Source organism: Neophocaena asiaeorientalis, unplaced genomic scaffold (genome assembly GCF_003031525.2).
Source record: "Neophocaena asiaeorientalis asiaeorientalis breed wild unplaced genomic scaffold, Neophocaena_asiaeorientalis_V1.1 scaffold461, whole genome shotgun sequence".
Classification (NCBI taxonomy): domain Eukaryota; kingdom Metazoa; phylum Chordata; class Mammalia; order Artiodactyla; family Phocoenidae; genus Neophocaena; species Neophocaena asiaeorientalis.
Genome location: NW_020173230.1, coordinates 4,131,402 through 4,151,587, shown reverse-complemented (window position 1 = coordinate 4,151,587; position 20,186 = coordinate 4,131,402). Strand labels below are relative to the sequence as shown.

The window sequence follows — 20,186 nt, the reverse complement described above, 5'->3', positions numbered from 1 at the left end:
CCCAAGCCAGAGACCCAGTGTTATCCACCCCACACCCAGTCCGCCAACAGTCCTGCCCAGTCTGTCCATTTATTTCTTGAATCCCGGCCAGGGCCCAGCTGCTCTGATGTCCCTGTCTCCAGCCCCTCTCACCCCTTCTGGGAAGCCTGCCCTGACCAACCAGGCGGAGATGCAGACACTCCTCAAATTCTCTCTTATCACACTACACCGCGATAACTACTGGTTTCCCAAACTAGCCTGTGAGCTGCCAGAGGGTCAGGATGGGGTCTTGCTTGTCTCCAAATCTCCAGCATTTGTTGCTGGGGGAGGGGGCGAGCAGATGCTGTGCCAGTGTTTGTTGTGTGAATATAATAGTTTAGCTCCTATTTGAGTAGTTCCTGTAATGGGGAACTCACTCATCCTGGGATGAACTGCTTAGTTTTTTTTTTTTTTTTGTTTTTTTTTTTTTTTTTTTACACTACGCGGGCCTCTCACTGTTGTGGCCTCTCCCGTTGCGGAGCACAGGCTCCGGACGCGCAGGCTCAGCGGCCATGGCTCACGGGCCCAGCCGCTCCACGGCATGTGGGATCTTCCCGGACCGGGGCACGAACCCGTGTCCCCTGCATCGGCAGGCGGACTCTCAACCACTGCGCCACCAGGGAAGCCCGCTTAGTTTTTTTAAAGTTTTGATTGTTAGGGAAAAAAATCCTACCTTGGACTTAGCTGAAGTCCACTCAAGATGACTTCTCGGCAGGAGTCCTGGCTTTGTCTTCTGGAACCACCCAGATTGGCTAGGGGTTTGCTCCCTTCAGTGTGGGTCAAGGTCCAGCACAGGTGAAACTTGTTAGAAATGCAAATTCTCATCGTTAGAAATGCAAATTCTCAGAGCCCACCCCAGATCTACCCAATCAGAGATTTCAGGGGTGGACCAGTCATCTATGGTTTAACAAGCCCTCCAGGTGACTCTGCTGCCTATTAAGATTTGAGAACGGCTGCTGTAAAACCGGCTCCCAATTGCTGGTCCACAGATGGTCTATATCAGAATCACCTCGGGAACACTGACAATTACACCCCCAGAGATTTTGATTCAGTAGGTCTAGGTAGGAATCACATATAAAATACAAGACACCCAGTTTAATTTGAATTTCAGATAAACAATGAATAATTTTCTTTTAGTATAAGGATGTCCCAAATACGAAATTCATGAAATCCAAGTTAATTTAACTGTGCATCCTGTATTTTTATTTGCCAAATCTGGCGACCCAACCTACTTCTCTTTTATTAAATAAATTTACTTATTTATTTTATTTGATTTATTTTTGGCTGCTTTGGGTCTTTGTTGCCGTGCGCGGGCTTTACTCTAGTTGCGGCGAGCGGGGGCTACTCTTTCGTTGTGGTGCACAGGCTTCTCATTGCGGTGGCTTCTCCTGTTGTGGAGCACAGGCTGTAGGCATGCGGGCTTCAGTAGTTGTGGCACATGGGCTCAGTAGTTGTGGCTCACGGGATTAGTTGCTCCACAGCATGTGGGAATACTTCCCGGACCAGGGCTTGAACCTGTATCCCCTGCATTGGCAGGCGGATTCTTAACCACTGCGCCACCAGGGAAGCCCAACCCAACCTACTTCTAACAAGCTTCCCAACAGATTCAGCCAGGTTTGGCCTAAATCCTCTACAATCCTTCAAGTATCCGAAGGTTGGGATTCTGACCGCTTGGATATTCTTATCGTCACCTCCCCATTCTAGATGTGTTTTTGTTGATGTAGCCTAAGATGGCATGTACTTTGGGCAGCCACATCATGATACTGACTCAAATTGAGCCTGTGACCGCTGAAAACCCATAAATCCTTCCTAAATATGCTGCTTCTAAAGTATGGCTACCTCCTTCCAATTTTAGAAAGTTAATTTGGGACCCAGCTTCAGGATGTGGCATTTCTCACTATCCCGCTTCACCTTCTTAGACTCCTTCCATCTTTTCAGTCTGTTGAATCCTTTCAGATTCTGACCCTGAATTTATGAGCCTTCTCAAGTGACGTACTCAGTGAATCTGATCATCAGGTTATCAGAGTTCCATCCAGTCAGTGGTGAACATATCGGATCAGATGTGGGTGAGGACAGAGCCCTGTGGTCTTCCACTAGATACCCCCATCTAATGTGACATTGACCCATTAATCAGCTCCCTTTGAGCATAGGTTAATCTATCCACCAAATAAAACAGTACAGAATATTAGTTCCCACCAGCACAATGTCTCTTTCTTCTTATGAAATCTCACAAGGATTCTGTAATAGATAATATCAGATACCCCACAGAGAGACTCGGTGCCTGTAGTAACTAACTCCCTGGTCTGCTGGTCCAGCAACCCTAACTTGGAAAGAAGTGGGCTCAGTGTGCAATGACTTGTTCTTAGGGTCCTGGGCTCTCCTCTAGGGGTTCAGGGGTCATTCTTTCAACAACGTGCCTCTGATTCCTGCCTGGCACCCTCCATCACCAGGTGAAATTGCTAGAATCCACCGTCTGTCCTAGTGAAAATCCAGACAGCATCTGCCCTCTGTCTTCACATTCCTCTCCTTTCCTTCAGTCACTCCTGAAAGACTGCCTTCAGCAGCCTAGCCATCTTACCCAGGCATTCTCCCAGTGCCAGGGATAGGATTTCTCAGGGTCTGGAGACCTGAGTGCATTCAGAACTGCTCCCACCAGCTTCCCCTCCCCTGCCCTTGGGAGCTCAGGCCAAGTTCTAGGCTGGGGAGCCTCTCCCACATCAGAGGGAAAGCATGCAGAGCACCATTACTCAGAACCTGGCTCCACGGGCTCTCACTGGGACCCAAGCACTTTGTCCCCACACCCTCAGTGCACCTCCTGAGTTGCCAGGTGCTGGGTAGGCTCTGGGGAGCCAGAATGAATGGATGGTCCCCTTCACTCAAAGGGCTAGAACAGTGGTCAGATGCAAACAATAAATTGAGCCTCAGTATCTAAAGAGATGAGGACAAAAGCTGTGGGGGCACAAGGAGGGAATGACTCATCCTTCCTCAAAAGTAGGGAAGGCTTCCCAGAGGAGGTGACATTTGGGCTGGGCCCAGAAGGCTGTGCCACAGTTCCCCAAGTGGACAGAAGAGGAAATGGAATTCCAGCACAGGGGAACCGCATGGGCAAAGGCACAAAGGAGTGAGAGCACGTTTGGGGACAGATGACCCAGGCTGAGGGGCTGGATGTTGGCTACAGGATGAGGTGTGGCACGGGATGAAGTTGTAAGATAGCCTAAGGCAAAATGCAAAGGGGTCTTGCAGGCTGTATCAAGGACTGCCCGGCATTCCTCTGTCCCACCTCCATTTTTGCCTCCTCCTTGTTCTACCCCGGGGCACTGGGATCCACACGTTTCAGGCACTTTGCTGGCCCTAGGAGTTGAGGCGAAACTGCCCTCAGTCCTCAGGGGGAGCCAGACCTGTGTGCCCACAGTGAAACAGTGAGTGGCTAGAGCTCCAGGAGGGTCACACCAGCCAGAGCGGGGAGGGGGAGCTTCCAGAAAGTGGGGAGGCCTGTGAGCAGTGATTTTGAGGTCATGCAGGAGTCAGGTGCAGAGCATCCCAGGGAAAGGGAGCAGCAGGGGGAAAGGCCTGGATGCAAGAGGGTTGGAGAATCTGTGTGGGAGCAGCAGGGGACGGCTAGTCCAGTACACAGGCCATGTCACGACTTGAAGCCAGAGTGACAGGAAGCCACTAGAGGCTGTTAATCAGGGCATGATTTGCTGACTTGCTCCTGGACCAATCTCCCAGGTTGCTGATGGAAGATGAACAGAAAGAGGTCGGGGAGGGGGGGACAGACAGGATGCTGAGGCCAGAGTGGACCAGAGGGAGAGGCTTGAACTGAGGCGGTAACGAGAGAGAAGGAGATGGATAAATGTGAGCAAAGTTGAGCAGAGGGAGTGAGGGACCAAACTTGATGCTGGTGAGCTGTGGCGGGCCAGGACAATGGGGTTCTCCAAGCTCCATGCGTGTCCCTGGCTGGAGGCCGTAAGCTATGCACTGGAGCCAAGGCAGGTAGCAAGCAGGGATCCCAGAGCTTTGTGTGGGGCTTGGTGAGTGGGTGATGCCTGTGGGGCACCCTAGGAGAAGGCCTGGTGGAGCTGGGGTGCAGGGCTGGGCTGGGGACAGATGGGAAGCAGAGTTAGAAGAACAGCTTTGCTCTGTAAATCCCCGAGAGCCCTCCTCTTCTGAAGAATCTGGATGACGCTCCCAGGCACAGGTCGGGAACAAAGGCTCACACAGGAGCAGTGACATCGTCAGGGTCACAAAACAAGGAGTAGAGAAGCCTGACCTAGAACTCAGACATGTGGGGGGATGGACATATGAAAGGAGCTTGTGTTCTCATTACCACTGTCACCTCCTGTCACTGTCCCCTTCAGAGCCTTTTTCCTCTCACAGTCCCCTTCTCTTCTCTGCCTTTCAGACTCCATGGCTCTGAACACCCCTCACCCCCCAGCACTTTGAGGCCAGTGAGGGGAGTATGTGTTTGGGCAGGGGGGTTGTACCGAAGGAGGGCCCCATCTGGGATGTCCAGACATGCCCAGTTCCTTCTCTTCTCACCTCCCTCCACCCCTTCCCTCCCTCCCATCCCACTCCCTGGGAAGGAGGCCTGCCTGTTGCTTAGCAACTAGCAGAGCCTTGGAGAAAGGAAATGGAAATAGCTCAGGAGGTGCCTCCCCTCTGCTAAGATAAGTCCTCGGTGTGTGTGTGTGCGTGTGCGTGCGTGTGTGTGTGCGTGTGCGCGCGTGTGTGTGTGCGTGTGCGCGCGCGTGTGCGTGTGTGTGCGTGTGCGCGCGCGTGTGTGTGTGTGCGCGCGCGTGTGCGTGCGTGTGTGTGTGCGTGTGCGCGCGTGTGCGTGTGTGTGTGTGTGCGCGCACACGCGCTTATACGTGCGCAGGGTGCACGTAGGCACATGTTCTACTTTGGGTCTAGCATGAAGCCACAGCTTCTCACCTCCCAAGCCATACTGCCTCCTACCCCATCCCAAGCTGGCAGGAGGATGTGGCTGCCTGGAGAGTTAATGTCAGTGCCACTTTTGGTCACATCCTCAGAAGCAGTGTTCCCAGAACAACGGAGGGGACAGTCCTGTGGGCTTCAATCAGGCCCCTACCTGGAATGGACTTTGGAAAAGTTAGCCAAATCCAAGTGGGAACTGAAAACTGCATCTGAGGTGGGAATGGAGTTGAGCCTGGAGAAGGTTCCATCTTCCCGTCTCGGCAGGGCTGTCCCAGAGCAGCCTGGGAGGGGGGAACACATGTGGTCTGTGACTCCAGGGGCCAGAGCCAGGAGAATGGGCACTGGGGAGTGAGAGGGGGGTGTTAAACTGAGCCTGAAGGAAAAACAAGAATAAAACCAACAAATTTCCCCAGAGACCGACTTGGTTGCCTGGGGAGCTGCCAGCAGGCGTGCTGGCAGGGGCCAGGCAGGCAGGGGCCAGGCATTGGTACAAGGCAGAGAGGGTTGTCCTGAGTGGTACTAGGTCCCTGGATTTGAGAAAGTTACTTAGAGCCCGTCTAGTCCGGCCTGAATCCACCCACCTTACAGATGGGGAAAGCCCAGTGTCCGTCCGATTCCCCCTCATGCCCTGGGGTGTGACCCAAAGGTGCAAACCTGCCACCAGCCCGGCTCTGCAGCATGAGGCGAAGCGGATTAGAGCCGTGAGTGGTCCTTTAAATCTCCAGGATTAACCCGCGCCGAGAGGAGCTTAGCAGGTGCCCGAGAAGTGACCATCCCGCCGGGTGTCTCTTTCTACCCCGCAGGGCCGAGGCCAGCAGCTCCGGGAGCAGCCACCATGTCCTCCACAGTGAACAACGGGGCCGCCAGCATGCCGTCCCCGCCCGACGCGGCGAACGGATTTCCGCAGCCGGGCGCTTCGTCGGGGGCCTGGCCGCGGGCGGAGGAGGAGCTGCGCGCCGCGGAGCCCGGCCTAGTGAAGCGCGCGCACCGCGAGATCCTGGACCACGAGCGCAAGCGGCGCGTGGAGCTCAAGTGCATGGAGCTGCAGGAGATGATGGAGGAGCAGGGGTGAGTGGGAACGGGGCGGGGACGGGGCGGGGACGGGGCGGGGCACTGGGGGCGTGGAGGGAACCAAGGGCGGCGCCGGGGCGGAGCCAGCGTTGGGACCCGGGAGCCTGTAAGGTCAGAATCTGAACCATTGCAAGCCCAGCCGAACTTTCATTCATTTATTAGTTTATTCTACCAATAAGCCGTCTTGAACTCCTGCTCTATGTAAAGCTCTGACCTGGGCTCAGATTCGCAGAAGCCAAGGAGACACAGTCCATGCCTTCCAGAAATATCCAGCCCAGTGCAGGAGAGAGGCCTGTAAACATCAATGATAAATCAAAGCCTCAGTTTCCCCTTCTATAAAATGGGTGGATCGAGCTGCCTGGTCTCTACCAAGCAGATGCTGCAGCCAGGCAAGAAAGCACAGTGGGCCCCTACTATGTGTGAGGGCTGCCTGTGGTTTCAGCAAAGAAATCCCACCCTGGAAGCTTAGGTTTCAGCCTATCTAGTTCAGAACCAATCACAGGGGCACACAAGTGTGCCAGGCACTGTTCTGGGCAACGGTGGACCCCAGAGCCGAATCAGAGTCACTTCCTCAAAGACCACCCTTCCAGCCCCTATTCCTTCCCCATCTCAGAAGGGAAACAAACATGTTAACAACCAACTCCACCATAAGACAGATTAGAATCATGGTTATAGGACAGGACAGGAGAGGGTCAAGTGCTTCAGGAGCTCAGAGGGGAGATTATGAGAGAAGACATTTGAATGGGCCTTGAAGCACGTGTAGGAGTTCGTCAGGCTGAGAAGGAGGGGTTGCGCATTAATCAGTAAGGATTTAGGGACCTCCCCCTGAAAATCCAGTGGAGACAGGACAGCCCTCACACGTGGAGCTGGAGGCAAAGAAACAGAGAACAAAGCCATTCCCATCTGTGCAGCTCCAAAGAAAGCTGGTATTCCCAAGCCTCCCTTTTGTATCTGCCCTGAGTACTTTGAAACTACTGGGCCGGCTGTTGAGGGAGTCAAAGTGGGGAGCAGGGCCCGCCCATCAGGCTTGCACTATCAGTGAGCTGAGAAATCAGAAATGCCCAGTGCATTAGGGCCTGGAGCCACATGGGGACAGACAGCCTGTGGACAGCAGTCCTTCCAAACCACATCTTTGTCTGTTCATCCAGGCCTCCTGGGCTCCCTAAGAGGCAGCCAAGACAAGGCTCACTGTCCCTTTGGAGCCCAGAAGACACTGAGGCTCAGACAAAGATAGTCACCACCACCCAAGGCCCTCAGGAAGGCAGGGCCAAGGCTGCCACGCAGGGCCGCTTGTAGGAAAAGAAAGGGGCACGGGGACTTGGTGTTCACCGCCAGGTGGGGACCAGGTGGGGGTGCAGAGGGTCCCTGCAGAGAGGGATGGATGGGTGGAAGGCTGCTGAAGACAGACAGAAAGGAGGCTTCCAGTTGGCAATGAAAACAGGTTTGATGAGCTGTGGATGTGGCCAAAGAAATGAGATCCCAAGGGACAGGGTGGAGTAGCGGGTGGGGAATGGAGTATCCTTCTGCAGAGAAAGTCTCAGACCTTAATTAAACCTGCAATTCCTGCTGAATTGGGAGACTCGAGAAGTGGAGGGAGTGTGGGAGTAGCTGGGAAACAGGATTACTGGGACAGTAGAGAAGCAGCCTTCCGTGCTTCATTCTAGGAAAACACACCTTTCCCCTCCCAGAGCCCCGCCCCTTCTCCGTCACAGGGCCCCGCCCCCTTCCTAAGCCCCTTCCTCTTCACTGAACCTTCCCCTTCGGAAAGGCCTCCCCCTCACAGAGCCCCAACCTTTCAGGGGCCTTCCCTCCCCAACAGCCCCACCCCGACGGTTGGATCTCCCCCTGCACTGGGAGGCTTATTATCCGACGAGGGCAGCGGTGGAGGGGGACGGCATTTGGCCGTGTCCTTGGTGTCCGGCCCCTGGCATCAAGGACTTACGCTTCTCTAGGAAGCACCTATCAGGCCTCCAAATGTTCCGTCAGGGGCCCTTCCCCCACCCAAGCTCTCACTCCAAGTGGTCCTTAGACTGGAGTCTCCCACAAAGCTAGCTCTCAAGTTACCCTCCACCTCCCCTCCCCATCTCTTAGCGGCTGCGCGGTCGGTAGAGGGCACAGCCACTCTGGAGCCCAGCAGTCCGGGCTTCCAGCCCTGGCCTGTGACCTTGGGCAAGTCACAGCTACTGGCCTGTTAAATAGGGAGTTGTTCTGGGAATTCCTTGGCCGTCCAATGGTTAGGACTCCACGCTTTCACTGCTGAGGGCCCAGGTTTACTGAAGCCCGCACGCCTAGAGCCCGTGCTCTGCAACAAGAGAAGCCACCGCAATGAGAAGCCACGCACTGCAACTTAGAGTAGCCCCAGCTCGCCGCAACTGGAGAAAGCCCTCGAGCAGCAGTGAAGACCCGACGCAGCCAAATAAAAAAAGAAATGCATTGTCCCCTCCCCCCACCCCAGCCCCAGAGGGCAACCCAGGAAGTCCCCAAGCAAAAATGAATGTGGCACATCCTTCCCAAAGAGTGAAGCGGCAATGAGGGAGCCAGATCGGCTTGGGAAGCAGCGGAGCCAGTAGGCTGCGGCGCTGAGACAGGCAGCCTTGCCCTGCCTACCCGCTTCCCCTGTCCAAGCCCTTGACTTTTAGCCAGCCAGGCCTCCTGCGTGGCCTTAAGTTGGCAGGTGCTGCCACATCCTCAGGGAGTGGGTGATTTGGATACCAGCCTCCCTCTCCTCAGCCTTTGCCTCCTGGGAGAGCAGAGGGGAGAGGCCCAGGTGATTCCTGACCCGGGCCCACGCTGACCCGGGAGGGGTCTAGGGTAGAAAAAGGCAGGGTGCCTGGGACGACTAGACCCTTTGTCCCCACAGCTCTGGGACAAATAATCCTCAATCAACTCCATTTATGGAGCACCTACTACGTGCCAGGCACTGCGCAAGGTGCTTTATATGCATTATCTCCCTTAATCCTGTGACGGCCTTGAAAGGCAGGTTACTATCCCGCTTCACAGACAGAGGCTCAGGCTAAGAGAAGTATGCGGACTTGTCCAAGGTCACAGAGCTAGAACGTGGGGGCGCTGGGATTTGAAAACAGGACGGCCTGGCTCTTCTGCCTCTCCTCGTAATGCCTGTGGCCTCAGCTGAGAGGTGCGAGGGGAGAGGAGACTCCAGGTGGTGGTCACACTTGAGACCACTTCGCCCAATAACCAGATGTCCTCCCTGGGTCCCAGCTTCTCCCAGCAAGAGACCCCGGCACATAGAGGGGTCCTACTGAGTCAGTTCAGTCCAGCAACAGCGGCCCCCCAACAGCAGGTGCTCGCCTTACACCTGCCGGCTCTGGGATGAGCCCTAAGTCCCTGCACACGTCCTGCTCCGGGTCTTCATGAAATCCTGGGCTTCGCTCCCACCTCCCAGCCTTCACGTGCTCTGTAGATCCCCAGGCATGCGGCTTGGACCCTGGCCTGAAGCCCCTCCCACACAGCTGGGGGTCTGGCCCAGCCTGGCTCTCGGTCCACCTCCTTCCTGACCCTGCCAGGTCCCAGGCCCCCTGCCGATGGCCCAGCCAGCTGGTGTCTCCCTCCCAGGGGTCTCTGAGTTTGGGGCTCGGCAGTGCTGAAGGGCCGGTACTGTTTTTCTCTGTGCTGGTGACAATGACAAGCTGGTCTCCTGAGGAGAAGGTGAGATGGAAGCAGTTCCTCTGAGCCTCCACTGCTCAGAAAAGGACCAAGGATGTAACTCAGGGATGTTTACAGCAGGAGGGATTCCCTCCTTCAGAGCCCGGTGACCGAGGGCTCTGTCCTGCCCCGCAAGCAAGGCCTAGGGACCTCCAGCTGAATGCTAAACAGGGACCAAGGTGGACACTTACAAGCCAAGGCCCAGGGCTGGTGAAGCTGGGTCAGTGGTGTCAGCACAGCAGGACCTGAGACACACACACTCCTGCGGAAATGGTGGGGGGTTGGAAGAGACGGGCTCCTCCCCCTGCCAGGCTGGACTCCATCCTCCCTATGGGGAGGGATAAATTAGGAGATTGGGATTAACATATACACACTACTCTATATAAAATAGATAACCAAGAAGGACCTGCTGTATAGCACAGGGAGCTCTACTCAATATTCTGTAATAACCTATAAGGGAGAAGAAGCTGAAAAAGAATTAGAATATATATATGTGTATATATAACTGAATCACTTTGCTGTACACCTGAAACACAACATTGTAAATCAACAATAGGTCAATTAAAAAAAAGAAAAGAAAAAAAAGGTTAAAATGGTGAAAAAAAATCCTCCCTATAGTGGGTCGCAGAGGTGCCCAAACCTATAGAGGGTGACACCCCAGCTGGGGGTCAGGGGACACATGGTTAAGAAGTAGGTAGTGTTCCTCTCCTAACCCCCCTACCGACGTATTCAACCGGTTCCGAGTCCCAGCCATTCTCCCTACCAGATGGTATTTCGTCCACTTCTCCCCCTCCATCCTCACGCCCACTCTCTAGCTCTGACCTCAGCACCTCCCCACTGAACCCCTGCCGTAGCCCAGGGCCGGCCTCCCTCTCCTCCAGCCACATGGCCACCAGAGCCATCTCTCCAAAATGAAAATTCCACCTTCAAACTCTTCAATCCTCTCCGTCACCATCTACTCATTTATCAAACATTTTCGGATGCCACGTGTGGCAGGCAAGGTGCCAGGTGCTGAGGGCAACCGTAATTCAGACAGACAAGGTCCCTGCCCTCAGGGAACTCCCAGGCCAGTGCAGGAGTCAACGGATGATGACTGATGATGACTAGCGCACGAACCACCTGCCAGGAACCGGGAAGCTCAGTTTGCTATGGAAACACAAACACAAACGTTGACACCTAACCTGGTGGGGGGGGCGGTGGGAATCCATCCTGCTGTAAACATTCCCTGAGTCACATCTTTGTGCTTAGCCACGGTTACTTCCCAGAGCAAACCTGGAAGTTAATTTATGAGTCAAAAGCGGTATTCATTTTTCTTTAAGCCTTTTGAAAAGAATTGCCAAATTGCTCTCCAAAAAGGTAGGGTCAATCCCAAATGCTTGCTGAAGGAGAGGAAGGAAGGAGAAAAGAGATGGGGTCCCTGAGAGGGAGCAGTGTGCCATCTTCATGGACAGGCTGAGTGGGCCGGGCTGGGCCTGCTGTGTGCACAGAGGGTGGATGGTCAGATGACAAAGAAGACGGGACCTCGGTTCCTATTTGGTCACCACATTTTCTGTCCAGGACGATGACCTGCAGCCCAGGAAGGGGAGAGGGTGGGAGCCTGGGACCCCAAGACTCAACCAGCAGCATCCACTGGACAGCTGCATGTGCTGGGCACAGGGCCGGGGGCTGGGTGAGCACAGAACCCCCCACCCCGGGAGCAGCATGGACATCTGTCACAGTGGTGGTGTGAGAGAGGTTACAACCAAGCCCAGGGTGTGGGAACAAGGATGAGGGGTAGATAATTCTGGGCTTTGGTCCCTAGCCTCAGGGAGGGAGGGAGAGCGGAGTTGAGAAGTCGGGAGCTTCCATCCAAGGCCCAGACTCCATCCACCCCCCATCCCAAGCTGGGAAGCAATGGATCTACCCCTGGGATCCTGGGCCAGCCACCTGGCAGCCTAGACCTTGCAGAGGCGGGGATGCGCTGAGGATCTCCCCAGGCTATTGTGAGGATCAGAGGTCCTTGAAGCAGGAAAGCAGAAAAGGCCATGTATGTGTCAAGGCCACGGGTCTCACTTGTCCCCTAAAATGTCTCCAGAGAGTGAATGCAGCCTGGACGTGGGAGGGAGGCCTGCCCTGGGGTGGGGGAGGGCCAGGAGGAAGGGCCCCGTCTCCCCTGGTGGGTCTCCCCACTTCTGGGAGCAACATTTCCTGTAGTTTATGTGTTTGATTGGCTGGTAGTTTGTTTGTTTAGTTGATTGGTTGGCTGAGTTGGTGCAAAACGGGTAGGCCTTGAGCCTCCCCAGCACTGAGAATCTTGGTGGTGGTATGACCTTGGACAGGTCGTTGCAAGCTGGAAAGTGCCCACATGACTGAGGGCTGGGGGGATGGGCTGGGGGGCGGGCAGGTGGGGAGGAAACCAAACCCAAGACAGCAGTTCTCATCTTCCCTGTGCCCCACAGGTACTCAGAGGAGGAGACCCGGCAGAAGGTCAGGACTTTCCGGCAGATGCTAATGGAGAAGGAGGGAATGCTCACCAGGGAGGACCGGCCTGGGGGCCACATGTGAGTGCTGCCCGGGTGGGCAGGGCACAGGGAGAGTGCAGGCTCAGGCGGCAGCTGGGGGCCAGAGGGGCCTTTCCCAGGGATCCCTAAGTTGGTCGGGGCTGGAGGGGGGAGAAAGAGGAGAAGGAGGACAGGGCATGGGTCTTGCCCACTGGAAGCTCTGGCCTGGCCCGGGGCACGAGCAGGAGCCGCTGGGCACCCGGGCATCCCCGAGGCCCTCTCCCTGGGCCCTGGGTTCTATCTATCGCCCAGCGGTAGGGGAGGCACCCCAGATCTCAGCTCAGGGAATCCTGGGCTGCGAATCAGGAACTTGAGAAATGTTCTCACCCTCGTGTTGTCAGTGGCGGATAGGCTAGTCCCTCTGCCCCAACTACTACCACCTATGAAGTGGCCTCCAGAGCAAGCACAGACTCTGGAAAATAAGAACTAACGCACCAATGCCATTGCTGGCTTAGCCAAAGGCTTATCGGGTACAGAGAACATGGGCTCTGTGGCGGTCACATCTCTGCAGCTGTCACAGGACAGGAGGAGCACTGAGGTGCTGTGGCCCCCCGGGTGGGCTTTGGATCAAACAGGGAAGTTATAGGGAGGCAGACTTTGTCTCAGATTACAGGAGAACCGTCAACCACTCAAAACCATATGAAATGGAGCAGCTGCTATAGGAGGGCGGGGACTGCAAGTGTCCAGGCATGGCTGGATGATAGCATCTTGCTGGGTCCCTAAGTCCCTGTGCACCTTTAATGGCACAAAAATAAAATGACAGCACCTTCTGAGAGATTTTCCTGTTGCCGTTGTCTTGAGGGCAAACGGCATGCCAGGAGTAGATGGACCTCGACGGGCAGCGGGGAAGCCCTTTCTGCAGAAATTCTGGACTGCTGGGGGATCCCGGGTTGGGGTGTCCCCTCCTAACCCCACTCAACCTCACCTCTCTGGCTTGAGTAGGAACATAAGCAGAGTCAGGGGGACTTCCCTGGTGGTCCAATGGTTAGGACAACGCGCTCCCACTGCAGGGGGCGCGGGTTCGATCCCTGGTCAGGGAACTAAGATCCCACGTGCTGCACGGCGCGGCCAAAAAGAAAAAAGGAAAAAAGAAGAAGCAGAGTCACGGCAGCCTCGGGTTTGTAGGGGGCTCGCGGGTGATCTGGGGGAGCCTGGCTCAGCGGGCCTGCTCTCTCCTCCCCGGAGGTGGGAAGAAGTCATACCACCACCACCTCCTTCTCTCCAGCTTCCCAGAACCCACAGCACCCCTCAACAACTGCTGTGCCCACCTCACTGATGCCCGAAGGTCCCCACCACCACCCAGCAGGGCGAGTCCCTCCCTCCCTTCCCTTCTCAAACCTCCCGACAACCAGATGCTCCCGCTGCTGTCCGCACCACCTCCAAACCCACCAGGTCCTGCCTTTCTGACCTGTGTCCCCCCAGATCCCCCCAGGGCTCCTCTGGAAAATCAGCCACCCTTTCCTCTTCCGTCCAGTGTGAGGGCGGGAGGCCTTGTCCGGAATCTACCTTTGCCGCCTTCTCTGGGTCCTTCCAGCGATAACCGCCCCTCCAGCCCAAACCTGCCATCCTGCCTGCCCTCTCCTGGGCTCCTTCTTAATCTACTCCCCGTCCTTCCTCAATTCTGCTATCTCCTCCCGCTTCCAGCCCACACGTGTCTCTCCTTTTTCCACCCCATTTCTGCAGAGCACGTGGTACACGTTGTCTCCACTTCCTTAAGCCATGGAGGTCTGGCTTCTTGCCCCCATGACTCCGGTGACCTGCTTGGGCCGTGGCTGCCTGAGCCCTCCTTAGCATGGCCCAGGCTCCTCTGCAGGCCTGGCCTCTCTCTGGTGCATGCCACCACTGTACTTCCCCAGTGGAAACCTGCTTTCCCCCCTGGCTTCCAAGATTCAGTTCTTTGTGAGTTTCCTCCTACCCCTCTGATGGCTTCTGCTCCTCCCTCACTTCTGCCCACTTCTCCGATGTTGTCTCCCCCCAAGGATCTGTCATGTCCTCAGGTCTCTCCCCCAGGTCTCCCTTCCCTCTTCTTCCTGGGGAATCTCATCCATCCCCCAGCTGGAACGCTGCCCTGGTAGTGAATGACTCCCAAGTCTTTTCCAGAAGTCCTGATCTTCTCTTTCCTGGAATGAATGAATGAATGAATGATGCATTTAAGAACTGGGGCACATTAGGAAGGATGTCATGGAGAGGTTGCGGTGTCCATCATCAGAAGGAAAGTCCTTGAAGGTCCGTGCTGTATGCCGAACCCTGCGCTGGTGCTATGAGGGAGGCAGGGGTCGGGGGAGGGAAAGACTGCCCCTGCTCCCTGGGTGGAAACACAAACCTCCAACCTGAAACCAGGAATTACTGGCAGCCGTGGACAAGAAGAAACAATGTGGCCACTTGAACAACTTAGTCTCAAGCTCTGTGCGTGTTTGGTGGGGGAAGAGAGACAGGCTAGGGTGGTCGGTCAGGAAGGGTTCCTCGGAAGAGGCAGTGTCAGGAAGACTTGACAGTCAAGGAGGACTCCTGCTCTGGAAGCAGAGGAGAATATAGACTTGGCAGGGTCCTGGGATCCTGCTAGAATATTAGAAGACATTGAGGACAAGTTCGTTACCAGTTTTGTTTACTGCTGTATCCCTGGTGCCTAAAACAGTGAGGTTTGCCCAATCTCCCCCAAAGCCTCAGTTTCCTCCTTTACACAGGGAAGGGTTGAGACCAGAAGCCTTCTTCTAGCTCACGCAGCCAAAATGGTATGAAAATAGCGTTGCAAACAGTGACTGCAGCAGTGATGGTGGCCTGGATTACTCCCGGGCTGGGAAGAGTTGTTTGTGGTACTGAACCCAAGGCCAGAGGCAGAGAGGTGACAGAGGGCTAGCGAGAGATTGGTCATATGCCTTCCTGTGGACCTGGCATCCGACCAGGTCTTCAGTTCTCAGTTCAGAGTACAGGCTAGCGGAGGGAGAGTGTGTGCTCTGGCATCAGACACCCCACCTGTCTTAACCTCTATGTTCAATACTAACCCCCTGAGCTCTGTATCCCAGCTCCACCACACCCCAGCTGTGTGACTTGGGTAGGTCCTTGATTTCTGTGGGCCTTCAGTTCTTTATTTATAAAATGCAGATATTAGTACCATCCTCAAAGGACTGTAGAGGAAATTAATTGAAACAGTGACTGTAAGCGTGAGGACTAGTGGCTGGCACACAGCAGACGCACATCACCACTGGATGATCGCCACCACTGTCTTAGGCACCTCGGGCTGCGATAACACAGTACTGTAAACTGGGTGCCTTGATCTACAACAGAAACTTATTTTTCACTGTTCTGGAGGCTGGAAGTCTGAGGTCATGGAGTAGTCCCCTCCAGTCTCCTCTCCACACTGGACACCAGAACATCACACTGCCGTGTTCTGGGTGTGATCCCATAGATGGTAGGAGCCGGTGGAAGGCTCTTGAGACGTGTGATGCGGTCAGACAGGTGTTTAGGGACTTTCTCCTTTGGCAGATGGATCAGATGGGTAAAAACCACAGGGGGAACAGTGGGGCAGCTGGCACTCTAATCTGGCAGAGAAGTGATGGAGAGTGTGGTCCCAGAGACACTGAGAGAGGACATGCTTTTGTCTGGAAACCGATTCATGTGGGGAGTCCTAGTTTGCCCCCAGAAAACTTCTGTGGGTCCCCACCCTCCAGGCAATCATACTTGGATTCCCTGGCCTGGCGCTCAAGGCTCTCCACACTCTAGACCCACCCTGGCTTCCCACTCCCGGTATCACGCAGTAGCCAGCCCGACCTGCTGGCAGCTCGCAGCCACGTCCTGCACGTTCTCACTTCCACGCCTTTGCTCATCCTGGGCCCTCAGCCGGAAACACCCTTGTGCACGGGTTCGAATATACCCCATCATCCAAGGCTGCCTCTAAAAACCACTTTATTCCTGGGATAAAAGTAAAATCTTCTCCTCTTTGGGATATATACAATGTTTTCTTTACTTCGATGTCTGTTATCAGTTCTTTGTTTCCCTTTAATAGACAACCTTTAAGAACAGTTGTTCTCATCACTATGTAGCGCCCCTCCCCTCCCATATATGGACATCAGATTATATTGCATCTTGGTTCGCAAGAGCACAGAACCATTCAAGTTTACTCCGGATGCTTTACAAAAAAGAATAATTGTTTTCATAGTTATGTAATGTAACAAAACGTTTGGGAGAGAGGGTTTCTGGGAAACAATATTCCTATGCTACTTCCGAAAACAATGAGTGAATGCCGGCGTTTTTTTTTTTCCATGTCTCTGATTTTGTACATAGTGTGACCTCTCCATGCCTCACATTTTTGCTATGAGGATATCAGTGATGATACCCACATCAGAGGCTTGTTGAGTATTAAATGACTGAATGAGATAAATATATGTAAAGTGTTCAGAACAGCACGCGACACCTGCCTTAGATTAGTATCATATGCACCTGTCATATTTTTGCCCTGTGCCACGAGGAGCTACAGGAGAGGCCCTTGTTCCTGCCACCCCTGCCCCCTCCCTCCGGCCCCGGGCAGGCCTGGCACACAGGCTGAGTGAGTGAACGGAGAGGGCAGCCCCTTTGCCTGGAACCCTCCTCCTCTTCTGTCTGGATTCATTCATCTGTCAATTGGCCATTAGGCTCCTGGCAAATGGGAAACAGGACCAGTTAATTAGCGACACTGCTGTCAGAGGGAAGAGCGTGTGACTCGCAGTCTCTTCCCAGGTCGTCGGAGCCCTTCCTGGGAAGCCTGTCCAGCAGGTGTTCCCTGCGGTGCTGGGTTCAACCTCGATTTGCCCTTGGTCCCTCTGCAGTGGACTCCAGCTGGGCTTACTTTGGTCAGCTCTGTGGGGTTCCGTTCCTTCTGTCACAGGGGAGGAACACCTCCCCTGCCTATTCCACCGTCGTGGTGAGGAGTAAACTAACTAACAAACGTGAACTTAAGAGCAGGAAATGCTAAACAAATCTAGAATTCAGTGCACACACCCACAACTGTGTCTACAGAGCAGGGAGGGGACAGCTGAGCTAACATCCACAGCAGGGAAGCCCAGCCAGCAGAGTCGAGGGCCGTCCTGTTTGCTCATGAATTCTCAAAGCCAACTGCATAGGTGAACTTACATTCTTAATCAAAGGTCCCCCAAAATAGGACATGTTCCTTTCCCTCTCTGGGCCTCAGTTTTCTCATCTCTGAAGTGGGGGTGTGCAAATTTCTCTAAATCAGGAACTGGTTCTGAGTGGGATTTGAACTGTGGAGAGCCATCTAAACATTAGAGAACATTCTTATTAGTGATGTTCTCAGCCAGGAAGGTCAGGACAGGAGAACCCAGTGTTCTAGCCCTGGGAGAGCCTGCAAAGTGGACATAAGGGTACCAGCTGCACAAAACCAGCAAGAGAGGCCTCAGCATAGGCCCATTTATACCCCTGGAACTGCCAGGAAAAGTCCTACCAGAAGGTTCTGAAACCTTGTGCATCTCCCTGAGCCTGGATCTCCTCACGCCTGTCTTCCGGTGCTCCCAGCAGACAAGGTCAACCTCCCAGAAAGGACTGGAAAGTGAGAGAGGTCAAATGATAAGGTCCCAGGGAGGGAGGATGGGGCAGAGGGCAGGGAGCTCTGTCCCTGGGACAGAGGTATAAAGGAAAGATGTCTCTAGGGGTGCAGCCAGCAGAACGAGGAGGGCCCAGCGAGGGCCTATATTCAGTGGCTAACCCACCTTGGATATTAGGAGGCAAGGAAGGATTCCTGCAGAAGGCAGGGCCCAAACTGAGCTGTTTTAGTTTGTAAATAACCTTCGTCATTTTTGTGTTAGGATAAACGGAAGCTCCCTCCTCCCACTGGCTCACCCACACGATGTTTGTGGCGCCCTTCAGTTTTGCTAAAGACTGTGATTTATGTGTCAGGCGTTTGTAGGGCTGAGGGCTGTGTGGGGGCAATGGGCCCTGGGACAGGCCCAGGAGTTGGAGATTTCAGGGACGGGAAGTAGGAGGCCACTGGCTTCAGGAAGAGGAGCACGGGGAAGAGCAGAGAGGTTTGAATGAAGGGATGTGCGGGCTCTGCAGGGTCAGGGGAATGACATGAGCCTCCATCACCCCAGAAACACCTCCCATCACACCTGTGTGACTTCTAGGCTGCCAGGGCCAGGATAGTGTTTGGGATCCCAATGACATTCTTGACACGAGCCTCGAGGCTAGCCAACCCTGTCAGATATGGGTTACATTCTTTTTTTTTCAAATCCAAAACTCAGTCTTCCAAGAGCTGCTTAGTGGGTACTCTGCTGCAGATTTGTCCCTGAAAATCCTTTCACCTTGTAGCTGTGATCTGCCTTCCTTGCTCTGTTTCTCTTTCATGTGTCAAAACCACTTTTCTCCCTGGAAGAGGAAGTGCTGGTGTGTGACAGAGGTCCCTCCATCTAGCAATGGTGACCGTGTGTGCACGACAACGGTCGCGGGCCAGGCCTCATGTCAGGAGCTTCACAGAATCTTACTGAATCCTCTCCTCAAAGCTGGGATATTCTTTTCCTCGTTGTATAGATAAGGAGCTGGAGGCTCAGTGAGCGTGGTCATGCCTGAATTCACACCTGTCTGGGTGAATCCAAAGCTTATGTCACATCCTTAACGCTCTGCCATCCAAGCCCTGGCCTCCCTCGCTCTGGGCAGGAAAAAGATGAGCCCGGTGAAACCAGGGCTGAGCCTCCATCTGGGAGGGGCACTGTCTAAGCCAGCACAGAATGAAAAATGGAAGATGGAGGGGGCGCATCACCCTGGAGCTGGGCCTTTGGAGGGTTATTTCCGGGCGTGTTCAATAAAAAACAAAGTTACACAGCATCTGGGACCTCAGTGAACTGTCCCAGCACCGCTGTAACGTAATTAGCATTCTCATCTTGGAGAAGAGGCTCAGAGAGGGGGCATGACAGGCACTGGGTCACACAGCGACTCAGGGACAGTACATAATGAGGGCACATCTGCAGCTTCAAAGTTCCTGCTCTTGCCTTAAGCCCAGAGGCCTTCAGGGAAAATCTTCACTCTTCCAAGTGCCCGCAGGGAGCAAACATCTGTGGCAGAAGATGGCTGGGGGCTCCTAAGCCCGTAGCTGGGACAAGATGACGCGGTCCCCGCTGAGTGAAGCGGAGAGCTCGGCAAGATGGATGGGGAGCATCGGGGCGGGCAGAGTGCAGAGGCCTGTGCCGACCGCCACTGGGCAGTGATTGATGACAGCCTGGCAGTGGGAGCAGAGCCGCCAGGCCTCCGGAGGCTGCAGAGAGGAGGGCGAGGAGAGGCTATGAATATTTCAGAGATGCAGCAGGGGCTGGAAGGAGGCACTCCGGCAGGGGAGTGGGCTCAGGGACCGTGGGATTAAGGACGGACAGATATCAGAAAGGGGGCAGCTAAGAAAGGGGGAAGGGGCTCTCTGAGAAAGCGGGGCTCAGTGAGGGAAAAGGGGAGCGGGGGAGGGGATGGGGCCTCTGGAATAGGACGCTGGGGTTAAGGCTGCAGGGATCAGTGAAAGGGGCTCAACGAGGGAAGAGAGGGCTCAGTGGGGCGGACTGGGGCGCATTGAATGAGACTGAGGGACAAAGAATCAGTGTCGGGAGGGGCCTCGGCGAGGGGAGGGGCCTCACTAAGGAGGAGGGGTCTCCCAGAGGGTGAGAACTTAGAAGGAGGACGGCTAAGTGAGGGGGGAGGGCTCCGTACTCTTTCCTCTTTTGCAAAATATTGCATCGTTGAGGCTGGGGCCCTGTAACGGAGGCTCCCGGTCGGGTTCCCCAGATCCCCGCCTGACCCTCTAAAGGTCGGTGCCGGCGCATTCCGACCTTGCCGCCCGGCCAGGCCCCGGTGCGCAGCGCGGAGAAAGGGGCCGCCGGAAGGCCGGGCCGCGGTGGCGGGTGCTGAGCGTCCCTGTCGCCGGCAGCGTGGCGGAGACCCCGCGGCTGATCGAGGGCACCGAGCCGGACCTGGAGTACGCGCCCTTCGACG

General features: G+C 54.9%; 1 protein-coding gene across 1 annotated transcript in view; it reads left to right on the top strand.

The window, feature by feature from the left end:
• Positions 1-5,788: 5,788 nt before the first annotated feature.
• Positions 5,789-20,186, top strand: part of SRRM3 (serine/arginine repetitive matrix 3) — a 31,802-nt gene continuing 17,404 nt past the window's right edge. Inside the window, 3 exon segments of the mRNA XM_024745286.1 lie at positions 5,789-6,021; positions 12,126-12,227; positions 20,122-20,184. Of these exon segments, the coding sequence (XP_024601054.1) occupies positions 5,789-6,021; positions 12,126-12,227; positions 20,122-20,184 (398 nt within the window).